We start from the raw sequence: 14,490 nt of genomic DNA, 5'->3' as shown, positions 1-14,490 counted from the left end.
GGAACAAACAGGCACTGGAGAGGGGTAGCAAGTCAGCTTGGATGGAGCCACTGAGCTAGGCCATGCTGGGTTCCTCGGGCTGGGCAGGGATGTCCTGGCCACACTGGACTGTCCTAGGTCCAGCAGGGCTGATTCCCAGATTGTGGCAGTGCCTGCTCCAGATCCCTCAGAGCTAAGCTCTCCCAGAGCAACTCATCATCGTGGGGAGCCTTCACTAGCTGGTCTCTGTCCCAGTCCATGAGTGCTCAAAGACAGGTTTGCCTGTCACCCCTGAACCCTGGTGCCAGCAAAGGATCTGCACACAGGAGACCCTCAGAAAGTGTGTGCTGAGGAGCTGGCAAGTTGGGAAGGTGGACCAACTCATGGAGGGGGCTGTGGATGAAGCAGGGCCATTTTTTATGAGCTGCAAGGGGGCTCAGTATGGTACCCAGGACACCTGTTTGAGTGTCAGGAAAGCTGAGTTCCAGCCCTAGCTCTGTTACCAATAAGGAGGTCACTTTCCCTAACTGGGCCTCAGTTTTCTCTTATGTGGAATGAGGCATTGGACCAGCTGACATCTAAGGGCTTTTCCAGCGACAGCACTTTGGGAATCTCTCCCTCCTATGATGCCTCTGGTGCCCTCTCTCCTGTCACCTGTGGGCCAAGTCCTCCCCACACCACAAGGGGGAGCTCTACACAAGCCCCAGGCAGCTGCCTCACCTCAAGCCCACTAACAATGGTGGTATGGGCACTTACACCAGCAAGACTTGTGCCTTCCCAACACAGAAAGCTGGGTGCCCAGCCACCAGACACACCACAAAGTGGCCTTGCACACAGAGAGTTGTGGCATAGAAGTTTTGTGTTGGAGGATGTCTTCAGCTTCTTCAGGCTAGCCCCCACCTCCTCACTGCTCAGGCTTGGTCCCAGAGAGGTACCGTGACCTGCTCCAGGCAACATTTCCATGAATACTCCTTGGCATTCCTGATCTGCCTAACTTCTGGGGAAGAAAAAGACTCACCAGTAGGATTTGAATCTTTTAATTTGGGATTAACTTAGGGGCCCAGCCTCTTCCCCCTGCCCCCCTCCATCAGTCTCCTCATCTGGCCAAAGCTGCATCAGGAGCCAGATCCAAGATCCCAGGCTCCACAGAGAAGTCCCTAGTGACTTCTCAGGCCAGGCATCTCTGTAGGCCTGTGGTGGAGGCTAGTGAATCCAGAGATGTGTCTGGGCTCCACTGTCCCCTTTGTCTGGCTGGGCCTAGGAGCCAGGTAGCCCCAGAGTCACTGCTGGTCCCCTGTGAAGATGAAGCCAGGCAGGGAAGCCACATCAGGATGGGGTAGCTGGGGTGGATTTGGGGACATCTCTCCTCAAAACACAGGCACTCACCCTGGGTAGCCCTGGGCACCATCTCAGTCCGGTAGATCTTGAAGGCATCATAGGCAAAGACAGAAACCAGGATGATGCCAAAAACCTGTGGAGTAGGAGCAGAGATGGCACAGCAAAGGCTACTGGGCCACTGGATTAAGGCAGAGGGAGGCGGGTGTTATGGGGGGAAGTGTGAGCCAGGACCTGACCCTGGCTATGGCTTTTGACAGAGAAAGTGTGCAAGCACCAGCCAGAGGTCCAAAGGGGCTGGACAGTCCTGCAGGGCTGGACTCACAAAAGCAGCGATGGCAGCTCCATCCCGGGAGGTCACAGCGGCAAAGGAGACCACCAGGAAGATGATGATGGCGCTGATGCAGCGGAGGAAGTCCTGGGGGGGCCGGGGATGCAGGGTCAAAGGGAAGTCAGAGGCAGAGAGGCATCACCCTGAGATTTTCCAGGCTAGTCAGTGGCCTGACCCTCAGGCATGCTGAATCCCTGCAATGGTGGTGCTCTTGGACACAGTATAAAGCACTTTCAAGAGAGAGGGTTCACACTGCTTCCCAGGGAATGGAAGCAGATGAATCCAGAGCAGCCAGGAGGAGAAGCCAGTGGCTGGGGCTGACCCGGGCACGGTGGCTGGAGCCCAGGGGCAGTGGCTGAAGCACACCAGCCAGGAAGGCCAGGGCAGCACTGGGGCTGGGGCTGGACCTTTGGTGAGTAGGGGAGCCCATCTAAGGGATACATATCCTCCTCATTGTCAGGGACCCTGTAGCTGTGAAATCAGCGTGGGCCAAGGCACTGTTCTGAGTGCTTTGAACTGGAGTGTGGAAAAGGAGGGAAGCTGGGAGAGAAAGGGAAAACTCAGTGTGCAGAGGAAAAGGGATCAGAACAGTATGGGGAGGCAGGTTTCCTCACCAAACAGGGCCAGTTAAGCCGATCAAAGCGCTGGTAATACTGGGTGGCATAGAGGAAGAGGAAGGCGAGCGTGATGAAGAACTCCAACAGCGCCGCAGCCATATAGGCAGAGATGGAGGCCGTGAAGCAGATGAAGATGATGAAGGTCAGGGCCTGTAGGACCAAGCATGTGGAGCTTGCCAGGGAGGGGACACAGGCACAGGCCAGGCCTTTGCCTTTCCCTTCTCGGGAGCTCCCCCAGGCTGGCACCCACCCCCAATCCTTGGAGAGAAGGAAGAGCTCTGGCATGTCTTCCCCATCCCTGGTGTCAGGAGCCACCATTCCAGGGCATTTGCCCATCAGGGGCAGTCTCCAGCCTGCCACCTCTGCCCACCCAGGGATCCCAGCAACACCAGAAATTTGGCCAAGCTGCATGGCTCCGGGGGCACTATTCTATAGTAACCCACCAGAGTGATGTCCCATGGGAGGACAGAGTACAATGTGAATGCAGCCCCTGGAGTTGTGCCCACAGCATCCCTGTACCCCCGGAGGCACTGCTGCCACATAATGCTTTCCTAACTCCCAGATGCCTAAAACTCCTCTGATAGGACCAAAGCCTTGGATTCCATGCCAAGAGAGAAGGCTTAGAAGGCAGATGCTCCCCACTGGACTCTGGGGGTCCCTCAGGCCCGGAAATACAGGATGACATATACAGAGGCCTTACGTTTATACTGTGGTCTTGCTAAGTAGCCAGGGGAAGATCCTTTCCTGAGGACAGATGTTCATGGGCCGCAGACAACACATTAAACCCGGCTGCAGGAAGTCTGTCCTTTCTGATAGTGGGACTTCTTAAACATGCCCAAAATTGTCTGTCTCAGAGGCCAGAAAAAGACAGGCCTGTGTTACTCTTGTCCCATCCCTGTGTCTCACACTCTCTCAGTGTCCTAGAAAGCTGTCCTTCTGTCTCACTTCAATCCTTCCTGCTGTCGCTGACACCAGCTGTAACTGCCTCCAGATGCAGAGGCAGCGAGAAGGTAGAGTAGGAGATGAAGACGAGGCAGCTGGGGACAGGAGAGGTGGCCAGAAAGCCTAGGGAGACTGCTGAGGGGTGGGCCTGGAGGGCCCAGCACAGGGCTGGGCCAGGGAGCTGGGATGGGAGGGATGGAAGCACCAGGTTGGGGAGGCAGCTGTTACCAGCTCAGTTTCCAGCAGGATGCCTTTGAGGGAGGAGAGGAAAGTCTTGTCCACGGCGAAGCCCTGGAGCTCTGCGGTTGTCCTCTCCTCAGGGGGCTGGTCCCGGCGATCCCAAGCACTGAGCATCTCTGAGGGGCCCACTGGGCACTGGTCCCCACTGCCACCAGCTCAAGAAGGAAAATGGAAACCTGGCAGGATAGGGAAGCAGACAGGAGTTAGAAGGCACTTTGACAAACCTGAAAGTGAAACGGGAGGCCTGCCTGGGGGGCCCCAGGAGAAGGCTGCAGCTGGGGGAGGCTTGCCCAAATGGGCCTTCACCCAGCTGCCCAGCGTGCCTCTGCTGTCGCTTGCATCGGCCCGTAGAAGGCACATGGGGAGGGGCGGAGGGGTAGGAGTGGTTAACCCCTCCCCTTACTCAGAGCCCAGCCCAGCCTGGAGAAGGGGAGAAGACCCAGGGAGAGAAGGAGGTCCAAAAAGAAGCTGGGAGGAGCTGGGAGGTGAGCCAAGAAACAAGGGCAGGACTACGAGCCCCCCAGGGACCTACGCCTGAAGAAGTTTGCGTCCCCCTCCCCTAAACTTAACCTTCTTCCTTGGCCAGCCCTTTCTCCCTTTTCCTTTTAGGGAGGGTGGGAACTGGAGCCCGGCCCAGGCAGCACCCCCAGGACCAAGCTGCAGCAGCCAGGACCAGAGAACAAAGGCGAATTGTTGGGGGGACAAGGGGGCGCTGTGTATCTGCTGCAGTGCCTCAATGGGTCTCTGTCTCTCCAGCATGCTGGAGTAGAGCCTGACCCCCACCCTGGTGTTCAGGGGTGGGCCAGGGAACCAGAGAGGGGAAAGGATGGGAGGGTGCTTTGGAATCTCCGGAGGGCAGAGAGAGCTGGCCGGGTGGGCAGGAGGTGAGAGCTGATGGTGGGAAGGAGAAGGGACCAGGCTGGGGGCCCACAAGATGTTCAGGTACCATGAATGCCAGAGACAAATTAGACTATTTTTAAATACAGATATTTATTTAGATAAATCTCTCCATGTCCAATAACAGCTTCTTCCTCTGAATCATCTATGTCAAAAGATGAGTAACTATACCAGGATGTGCACAAAGTAGATGTTTACTTAGAGTTTCATGAATGAATGAATGAATGAATAAACAAACAAATGAAATGAAGGCCTCTCCACTGGCAAAGGGGAAAATATCAAGAAAGTGCCTGTGCTGGGCCAGGGCAGCTGGAAATGGCAGGAGAGGAAGAGACAGGAGTTGTGGCTTCCAAAAATGGGCACAGTTTTGAAGACCTTTCCTGATAGGAAATGCCAGGACACTGGCTTACAGCAGCCATAAGTAGCAGCTGCTCCCTTCAAAAAGTGCTACCACGGGGCCGGCCCGTGGCTCACTCGGGAGAGTGCGGTGCTGATAACACCAAGGCCACGGGTTCGGATCCCATATACGGATGGCCGGTTCGCTCACTGGCTGAGCGTGGTGCTCACAACACCAAGTCAAGGGTTAAGATCCCCTTACCGGTCATCTTTTAAAAAAAAAAAAAAAAAAAAAAAGATCCCCTTACCAGTCATCTTTTAAAAAAAAAAAAAAAAAAAGTGCTACCACAACCAGCCAAAAAAAAAAGTGCTACCAAAAACCAAAAAGTGCAAAAAGCACAGGTCCCACCCATTCCCCCTACCCCATCCTGTCCCAGGTTACTACTGCTGCAGGTTGCGCTTTGTAGGGCCAAGCATTCAGGTGTCCTGGGCCACCATGGCTAGTTATACACCTGGCTCTGGTTTTCCCAACAAGGCACTAGTCCATCTCATCCATCACACGGGGCCGCACACACACACAAGCCAAGGAGACACGGTAGAACCTGTGCTCCAGGCAGTAGCCCTTGTGGGTCCCCCGCTCGCCAGGGCACGGTCGCCGGTAGAAGACGGTCTGGTTGTGGTAGAGCAGCTCCGAGTTTCCCAAGGGGTCCATGTGGGAGCCCGTCTGTAGGCTGACGCAGTGTGGGCACAGGCAGCGGGCGTGGTACAGGTCCTGGGGGAGCCGGTTCAAGTCCCTGTCCAACCTGTGGGGTTAGCACGTGTCAGGCCCCGGAGGGATGGGCCAGAAGCAGGGCAGGCAGGGTAGGGAAGGAACTCCAGAGGAAGGAAGTGGTGTGGGGAGGGAGGCCTGGCTGTGTCTCAGTTCTAGCACCCACTTGCTGTGTAACTTTGAATACGTCACTCCCCTCTCCTCTCTGGGATTTATTTCCCCCCACTGTACATGAGGGTAGGGGACAAAAGAGTGGCTTTCCAACAGGACTGGGACCCTGAGGGAGGCCAGGCAGGGTGAGCAGGCTCTTGCCTTAGCCTCCATCAGACCAGCTCTGCTTCCATCTGATATATATATGCTGGGTTCTAGTATAAGGTTTCTTGTAATTATTACTTTTTTGGTTATTTTTATTAGTAGTATCACAAAAGTAAAAACTGCTCTGACAGCCAAGTTATAAAAGAGTATAAAGTGAAAATTAACAGTCTCTCCCTACCAGCCCAACACCCTAGAGAGCCACTGTCAACTATTTCCTACACATCTTTCTAGACTCTCTCCAAGTATATGTTATAAGCACACTTAAGAGTGCATAGGAAAATTTCTTTGCTTATTCTGAAAGGATTTCATGGCCCAAAAAAGACTTTCAAACTACTGGAAAGTAGATGCTCCAAAGATCTGTTTCCTCCCGTAGCCTAGCAGGAAACAGCCCCTGAGTTGTAGGACCATCCCCCAAACAGACAAGCCCTGACAAACATGTTCAGCTAATACAGCATTTTCCAAGGTGAGTTCCCTAACAGATACCCTACAAGAAAACAGTTCTGTGGTCAAGACTTTGGGAAACGCTGAGTTTAATGGTTTCTTTTCTGCAGACATTAATGTACAGCATGCATTATGAATCTCTAAGAAGTAGGGGCTGGAGCAGCTTTTCCCAAACTTCCTTGACATCATTACTTTTTTCCAATGAGCAGCTTGTGGTACAAGTGCTGCACAGAATACACTTTGGGGAAGCTAGCTGAGTGGTTGGCAGCTGTTCACAGTCTCCCAATAAGAGTCTGGACCCCAGCTGCGTCACCCAGCCTCCCTTAGGAGGCTCCTGTACCATTGGATTTGGCCCAGGACCCAGCCAGCCTTCTGAGACTACTCCAAGGCATTATAAGCTGGAGTGTCCACCCCAGATCTAATTTCAAAGCAGACCCCCCTCCCTACCCCATTGAACTTCTCCATCCATCCCAAAGCCAAGGCTAAGCCAGAACTAGACGTACAGGGAGTGGGAACACAGACACCGGATAAGGACACAAAACAGAAGAAGAAATATATTTGGGATCCCTAAGGTCCTAATTTTTAAAATTTTGCTTCACTGTCCCCATTTCAGTGTTTCCTATTTTCCCATCATGGCACAAATAGAAAATTATAATATTTGTGTGGCACACTGTGTGCAAGAATAAGATAACCAGCCAGGGCTCCAGCCACCCAGCTGCCCCAAGAGTTGAGGGTTTCACTATCACAGTATACTTGTAACCCATTCATGGCCTGGGGCAGTAGCATTTGGATTGGAATGCTTTGTGCCTGTATCAGACCATTATTCTCTGATATTTTCATTAGAAAAACGTGGGCCAGGGCTGGCTGGTTAGTTCACTTGGGAGAGCATGGTGCTGATAACACCAAGGTCAAGGGTTCAGAACCCAGTACCAACCAGCTGCCAAAAAAAATGCAAAAAACAAACAAACAAAAACCATGGGCCATTATAAGGATAAAAGGAAGGAGGAGAGAACCAACATAAGTACAGATTTATATACATTATCTCATTTGATCTACACATTAGCCTATGGGGTATTGTATAATTTATAGAGAAAAAAAAAAAATACTGAGCCTTGGAAACTTGAGAAATTGGCCCAAGGTCACCCAATGAAAGTCAGAGCTAGCACTCAAATCCAGGCCTTATCTAGCTCCCAAATATTTCTGGCCTCTCTGAGATCAAAAAAAGAATGTAGGCTGGAATGGGTGGAACTGCTCTGGTCCCTCACACATACCCTGACCAGCACACATAGGCGAGCATGTGCAGGCATTTGGGAGAGGGGTGGCAGACTCACTCGTATCTCCAGGGGGAGATGGCCCTGCTGTTGAGGGGTCCATCTTTGCTGGCCCTGCAGGATTCTTGGTGGTAGGCAAAGCTAGCAGGCTCTGGGGGAGGCATGGACACAGTGTTCCACTCCAGCCACTCCTCACGGGGTTCCTGCCCTTTGCTGGGGCAGCAGCTGGGCCAGTGGCTGCAGTCCTTCTGGATCCGCAAACTGAGGGTATGAGTTCCCATGACCACTGTCAAGAATGTAACCACCTGTAGGAAAAGGCCAGAGAGAGAACTGCTCTTACCGAATCTAGGTCTCCTTCTCCCCCAGCTGCTCCTTGAGATCCTGGTTTCTAGCTCCACCTAGCCCCCAGCACCAAACCTGGGAGCCTGCCATCCCTCCATGATCAACAGCATCTCTGCTCCCTTCCCTCTCAGCTTGGTCCACTGCCAGGCCTCTGCGCTCACCTGGTTCATGCTGGATGCTGCTGGCTCGGCCACAGCTGCTGCACTGGCTGACTGGCCTGTGGAAGTGAGCTGACTGGAGCAGTTTAGGAGTCCTGGTTTTATTTTCAGCAAACCTGTTTTGTTTATTCAAATTTATTTCCCCTATCTTTTGGAGGGAGTGACTTGAGATTAAAAAACAAAACCAAACCAAAAAAAACCCCTGAAAGTATTTACAAAAGCTGCTTAAAATGCTATACTCATGGAAGTTGTGATGACCATCATTAAAAGCCTGGTGGTTGATTGGGTAAATTTTGCTCTTTGCTCTTTTCCGGGCGTGGGGTCAAAGCAATAGTGTTCTATTACTCTGTGTTCTTGTGAACAGGCATTATGGGATTTTCCCTGGTTGGTTTGGTACCCAAAATTAGGAAATGTCATCTGGCTTCTCTTCAAGAGGCCTCATTTCCACAACCTCTACTGCTCCCACCTAGGGTCTGTTCTCCACTGTCCTCTTCTTCTCAGTTGTCCTGTTCACCCACCTAAGAGAATACTTCCCATCCCCCCAATCTCCTTTGAACCCTATCCTCTTTGTTCTCTGGCTTCTTCCCCATCTTCAATGACCCCAACTTCTATGACCCCTGTCATCTATGACTTCTACCCCATTGTCCACTACCCACTTCCTAACTTCCCCTAGCCCTCTCCAGTCGCTGCCCCCAGCCCCAGCCCCATACTTCCCCTGACCTCCTCGTTGGAATAGGGATACAGGCCTAACCTCACAGGACTGCCAGGAAGGCCCTGAGCCTGTGAGTTTATTGGCTGGATGGAAGAAAGTCTATTGTAAAGCCTGTGGGTGACTGTTCCTATTGCTCAAATGAGGAGGTGAAGCAAGGAAGAGGAGGGGCACAGTAACAACCTCACCTAAGACCCAACAGTATGTCTCAGTTCCAGTGACCAACCTGCCCAACCCCACTCACAGGGCCTTGCTTGGGGACAAGATCCATGGCAGGAATAGATGCCATGCTCAGGCCATGAGGTAAGCCCACTCAGCCTCAGTACCCCAGCAACACGGGCCACCGTCAGCCAGGAGGGAGTGTGTGTGCTCCAAAAAGGCTCGGAGCTGGGCCTGGCCCCAAAGACACAGGTCAGCCAGGGTACAGCCTGCTTGGGAGGCACTGTACTGAGAGCAAGCCAGAGCTGACTTCCCTCCAGGCTTTTCTCTTCATCCTTGCCTGTGGACCTCCCCCACTTCATCCCCCACACCCACAACCCAGCACACTTACACACAGACATTGTCTCTAGAATGATGCTTCCTGATTTGCTCGTGCTTTCCCTTAGAAAATACTCCTCTAGTAACCAAAGACTCAGAAAATAAACAAAGGGAACCAGGAATAATTTAAACTGTAGAGTAAGGGGGAACCTTTCAAACGCTTTAGGGCTAAGCATCCCCAAAAGAGAGGAGTAATTAGGTCAGAGGGCGTTCTAGAGAATTGAGAGAAGCTGCTCTGGTGGCTACTGGGGGGCCTGGAACTGTGTGGGCTGGGGGGCACTTAGGAGAAACAGGTAGGAGAGCCTGGGGCACTTGGGAGGAACAATGAGGCCAAGGATACCATTGCCCACTCCCACTGCCCCGCCCTCTGCCCACTGTGCTCCCAGACATCCTCTCCCTTCCATATACTGCTGGCCTCAGCTCCTGTGCACCTACATGTGCCAGGCATGGTGCTAAGCCCTGGTCATGCACCATGTCATTTTATTCTTACAATAAAACCAGAAACTATTATCCCCATATTATAGATGAGGAAACTGAGACACAACAAAATCTGGTAACCCATCCAAGGTCACATAGTTAGAAAAAGGCTGAGATAGTTTTCCACTCCAGCCCTGACCAACCCCAAATCTAAGCTCCTGGCACGGAGGTGCCACACTGTGCCAATACCCCCTTGGCTGTGGATAGAAGGGGAACCCCCACAGTGAATGCTTTCCTATTAACCTGGGCTTGGGCTGGGACAGGCCTCACCTGCATCTGCTTGAAGCCATAGAGCATTCCTGCCCACTTAGGCATTCAGCCCTGCTGGCTGGGATCCACTGTTCCAGCTTTCTGTTCCCCAGCCTTTGGTCTGGCACATGACCTCAGGGTGGCTTCAGGTGTTCCTGAGCAAGCCCTAACCCCAGAACAAGCTCTCAAAGGGCAGTGCTGTTTCAGAAGAGCTGGATTTCTATGGATCTCCCCCAAACCAATCAGAACCTCAAGGCAGAGGGAGCAGAACTAGAGCCTGACTTTGGCTCAGATCTCCTGATCTTGGCCCGTGTCCAGAGTGGGTGCACAAAGGAGCTGGAAATTATCCCAGCTACTTGTTTCACTTGTTAACACTGCAGAAAGGACCCAGCCTGGGTTACTGGGGTCATAGCCCTTCACGAGAGGTCTTTGGGGTGCCTCCTGACTCTGTATCTCAGAGGAAACCTCTGAAAGCCAGAGGGAGGGTCCCTCCTAGCACTCGTCTCCCCCAGGATTGGCTCTTCCCACCCTGTGATGGCCCAGGAGCCTGTGCTCCAAGCCACATGTCCCTACCCCACCCCGTTTGCTCAGCCTCTGCCCTTATCTCAGTGGCAGCTTGTAGGACTCCTTAGGGTGACTCCCTGCCATGAGAAACATTTTCCAGAGCATTTTCCACTTGGGGTGACTAGCTTTGGAATCCCTGAGTCATTTCAGATTCCACAGAATCCTTGGGGGTGTAGGGATATGTGGGTGGCAATGGCGAGAATGCTGGAGGTGGGAGCAAAGGAAAGTTCTCCCAGCACCTGACATCAGGGGTACCCTGCCAACATGTCCCCACCTGCCCAGGCCTGACCTGGCAGCCAAAGAGGGCTTGCTGGAATTCCTACCTTTGTGTCCCTGGGAAGAGATTAGTACCTACCAGGAAAGGGCAGGGAAGCTGTGATGGAATACATTTCCCACCCATGGCTTGGAAAGGCTTGTGGGGCTTGCAGAAAGTTAGAATATGGCTGTCCTGACCTTTTTCAGAAAGATATTCAAGTCTTCACCTGCTACCCTGAAGTCTTGGCCCTGCCTCTAACCAGCTCTTGACCATGGGCCCTCTGTCTGCTCCTCCCACCTCATTTGTAGAAGTGTGTGTGTTTGGGTTGGGGGGAACGTTGATCTGGATAGCCACAAAGGTGACAACCAGCTTAGCTATTCTGAACCTTAGCTCCTGCGATACTGAGGAATCCACAGGACTCTACTGAAGCTCATCTGCCCTCACCTTATGTGAGGTTGGGACACTGGCTGTAAATAGATTGAAATACTTCTGCACCTGCTGATAAGTAGATGCTGCCCTCAGCCTTGGGGCACCCCATCACCACCACCACCACCATCTCCCTATGATCCAGCAACTAAAGGGTGAACATCTGGTACAGATGGAGACCTCTGGAACATCAAGCCCATGTTCGGATTGGTAGGTGATAATGATACTAGTTGTTAATTATTTTTATATCACCTTTAGCTACAAAAATGCTTAGACTCAGGAGCCTGTCTTCAAGCAGACACTTGGAGAATCAGAGTTAGCAGGACAAAGAGCCCAATAATCCCCTGCCTCCAGCCCAGGGCTGGTGCCTCCCCAAGGAGGGCCCTCAGCTTAGTCAGCTTTGTCCTGTACTCACGGCTGCTCTAGCTCATTCATCCATTCACCAAACATTTATTTTATTTTATTTTTTTAAAAAAGATGACCGGTAAGGGGATCTTAACCCTTGACTTGGTGTTGTCAGCACCACGCTCAGCCAGTGAGCTAACCGGCCATCCCTATATGGGATCCGAACCCGTGGCCTTGGTGTTATCAGCACCACACTCTCCCGAGTGAGCCACGGGCCGGCCCCCACCAAACATTTATTGAGCACCTTCTAGACACCAGGCACTAGTCAAAATGCTAGGAATGCAGAGGAGGACAAGACAGATAAGGTCCCTGCCTCATGAAGCTTATGTTCTAGGAGAAGACAGATGATAAACAAGGAAACAAGATTATTTCTGATAATAGTAAGTGCTATAAAGAAAATGAAACAGTGTTATGAGATGGGGAGTTACAGCGGTTAGGGGACTGAGGATGGACAACTTTAACTTGGAAAGTCAGGGAGGGCCTTTCTGAGTATGCAGTATTTGGCATAATGATGGAAAGGGTTTGGGTGAAGAGTGGTCTAAGCAGAGGGAGAAGGACATGCAGGGTCCTAAAGAAACATAAAGGACAGTGTGGATGGAACACGGTGTAAGGAGATGGCAGGAGGAGATGAGGTACAAGAGGTAGGCAGGGACCAAAGCACATAGGGTCATACAAGCTATGGTGGAGCACTTCGATTTTATTCCAAGGTCAGTGGGCAGGTATTGACTGGATTCAAGCATGATCTAGGTGATATGAGTCTCTCAAGGGCAGGCACCATGTCTTTGACATTCTGGTGTGCCCATATGGCTTGCACCAAATAACAGTAATAGTTGTTTTTGTCCAACATTTACACATCATGGGCCAGACACTGTTCTCAGGATTCTCTTAATCCTCACAAACAGCTGATGCTATAGGTTCCATTATTACCTCCAATTTACAGACAAGGTCCCAGAGCCTCCAAGAGGTTACATAGCTTGCCAAGGTCACTAGCTAGTGTGGGAACCAGAATTAGGACCCAGGCAATTTGGGTGCGGTGAATCCAAAGAAAGGAGGACTAGGAGAATTAGTGAGCTCCCAAGAAGTTTTGGGTAGCAGGAGGAACAAGAAGATGTCCAGGAAGTCTTGGAGTGCGGTGAGGAAGAGACTAGCTGGTTGGACCCTGTGGGGAAGGGGAAAGAATGGGAGAGAAAACTGGGACTCGGGATGCCAGATGGAGGGGTTCCCCCCTTTCTGCTCCTTGAGTATGGGAAGGGCAAACCTTGAGGAGCTGCAGGCAGGTGTATTGTGTGGGTGGTGAGGCTGCTGCTCACCCAGGGTCTCAGCTACCAGCCCAGCCTGGGTTTTTTTTTTTTTTAAAGATGACCGGTAAGGGGATCTTAACCCTTGACTTGGTGTTGTCAGCACCACGCTCAGCCAGTGAGCGAACCGGCCATCCGTATATGGGATCCGAACCCGGGGCCTTGGTGTTATCAGCACCGCACTCTCCCGAGTGAGCCACGGGCCGGCCCCCAGCCTGGGTTTTTTCCAACCATACCAGAGTCTAGAGCTCTCCCTGAACAAGTCAGAATTTCCTTAAACATCTGTTTTAGAAGGAGAGGACAGAGATAAGGTATAAGGATAAGGGAAAGGATCCTCCTGCCCTCAACAAAGAAACACTTTCAGCTTTCATGAAAGCACAAGCTATAGGGGAGCCAAGATAAAGAGGAAAAACTATGGAAGAAGAGCACTGTGCTAGGTACTTTACATATATTTACCCCTCCCCAAAGTCACTCTTCCAGATGAGAAACTGAGACTCAGAGATGTTGACTAAGGTCACACAGCTAATAAACCAGGATCCTCTCCCTAGTCTGACTGGTTCCATTCCATGCCTGGGCATTCCAGAAGCACAGTCTTATTTTCCTGCTGGTTTGCAGTTTGCTGTCCCTCACCTACATTTCCCCGGCACTGAGCTACAGGCCACGAGACCCACTGCCCTTCTCTCAAGACACCATCTTGCCTATCCTAGCAGCTTCTTTCCTGCTTAACCTTTTCTGGCCACCATCTATTTCCCCTTGTGCCATTCAGAACTTTCATCTTTGGGGACAGGGTTCCTGCCCATCTTCACCTTGGGCCCCAATTTGCCTTGGCAGCCTCCTGAGCAGAGATCAAACCCAATCACTCCCCAGCAGCTGAATGTCTGTGTTAGGCACCCAGGCCCCCCAGGGCTGGGGTCTGGAAGAGGGTGGAAATTTTTCTCTAGTGGCCACCACTAGCCAGACTGGAGCTGGGGTGGGGAGATCTCCCTTCAGATGTATCTGGAAACTTAAAAGTTCCTCTACCATCCAAATGGAGTCTGACTCTGTTCGGGATTCCCAGCCCCACACCCAGATCTGTACTCTGTCACTGAGAGCCAAGCCCAGAACTGTGTTCACTCCAGAAACTCTCCCTAATCCACTCCACATGCTCCACCCCTCCTGCCTGCAGAGGGTTCTTCAAAAGTGCCCAGGCAATAGGGTGGGGAAGGAGCTGGAGCAGGTACCCGCCTCCCAGTGTCCTGGGAAATGCCTGGATGTGTGGACCTGTGGAACTGGGGGCAGGGGGGAGGTAGCAAAGGAGGGAGTATCTGTCCAAGGCCTCAGGTTCACAAAGTGTGACACTGTCACCCTTACATTAGACTTCTGATGTTATCTCCAAATGAGGTTATGCATAGACTCATATTCTTTACGTATTTGAAGTGTTAATTTGTTAAATATAAACACTGAAAATGTACTACAGCTTTTCAATTGTTTGGCATCGTGGTATTTAAATACCAGGAACCTCAAAAATGGAAGAACGCAGGCTTTCCTCAAGCCTCTGAGAGGCCCTGATCTGTGCCCCAAAAGAAAGATCCAGGGAAGGCTGGAGGGAGGCAGCAT

General features: G+C 51.9%; 2 protein-coding genes across 2 annotated transcripts; both read right to left on the bottom strand.

Annotated features, from left to right (window-relative positions):
• Positions 1–1,259: 1,259 nt before the first annotated feature.
• Positions 1,260–3,558, bottom strand: CMTM5 (CKLF like MARVEL transmembrane domain containing 5). The gene is made up of 5 exons (XM_063090105.1): positions 3,433–3,558; positions 2,260–2,412; positions 1,640–1,732; positions 1,366–1,450; positions 1,260–1,273 (listed from the first exon to the last, which is right to left on the bottom strand). The coding sequence occupies exons 1-5, from the start codon at positions 3,556–3,558 to the stop codon at positions 1,260–1,262; spliced, it is 471 nt and encodes a 156-aa protein (XP_062946175.1).
• A 1,657-nt stretch (positions 3,559–5,215) lies between these two features.
• On the bottom strand, positions 5,216–11,321 carry IL25 (interleukin 25). The gene is made up of 4 exons (XM_063090104.1): positions 11,261–11,321; positions 7,977–8,032; positions 7,534–7,871; positions 5,216–5,480 (listed from the first exon to the last, which is right to left on the bottom strand). The coding sequence occupies exons 1-4, from the start codon at positions 11,319–11,321 to the stop codon at positions 5,216–5,218; spliced, it is 720 nt and encodes a 239-aa protein (XP_062946174.1).
• Between the last annotated feature and the right edge of the window lie 3,169 nt (positions 11,322–14,490).

Source organism: Cynocephalus volans, chromosome 3 (assembly GCF_027409185.1).
Source record: "Cynocephalus volans isolate mCynVol1 chromosome 3, mCynVol1.pri, whole genome shotgun sequence".
Classification (NCBI taxonomy): Eukaryota; Metazoa; Chordata; class Mammalia; order Dermoptera; family Cynocephalidae; genus Cynocephalus; species Cynocephalus volans.
Note: the sequence above shows the minus strand (reverse complement) of the source record. Positions and strands in the feature narration are given on the sequence as shown.

What these genes read in the sequence shown, in the direction of transcription:
- CMTM5 (XM_063090105.1), bottom strand. Translation starts at nt 3,558, where the DNA reads ATGCTCAGTGCTTGGGATCGCCGGGACCAGCCCCCTGAGGAGAGGACA. An exon ending in TCCTGCTGGAAACTGAGCTG is followed by an intron (nt 2,413 to 3,432) that starts GTAACAGCTGCC and finishes TTGGTCCTACAG; the next exon opens with GCCCTGACCTTCATCATCTT. An exon ending in GAGCTGCCATCGCTGCTTTT is followed by an intron (nt 1,451 to 1,639) that starts GTGAGTCCAGCC and finishes CCTACTCCACAG; the next exon opens with GTTTTTGGCATCATCCTGGT.
- IL25 (XM_063090104.1), bottom strand. Translation starts at nt 11,321, where the DNA reads ATGGTGGTGGTGGTGGTGATGGGGTGCCCCAAGGCTGAGGGCAGCATC. An exon ending in CAGCATCTACTTATCAGCAG is followed by an intron (nt 8,033 to 11,260) that starts GTGCAGAAGTAT and finishes TCACTTCCACAG; the next exon opens with GCCAGTCAGCCAGTGCAGCA. An exon ending in CAGCATCCAGCATGAACCAG is followed by an intron (nt 7,872 to 7,976) that starts GTGAGCGCAGAG and finishes GCTGGGGGCTAG; the next exon opens with GTGGAGCTAGAAACCAGGAT.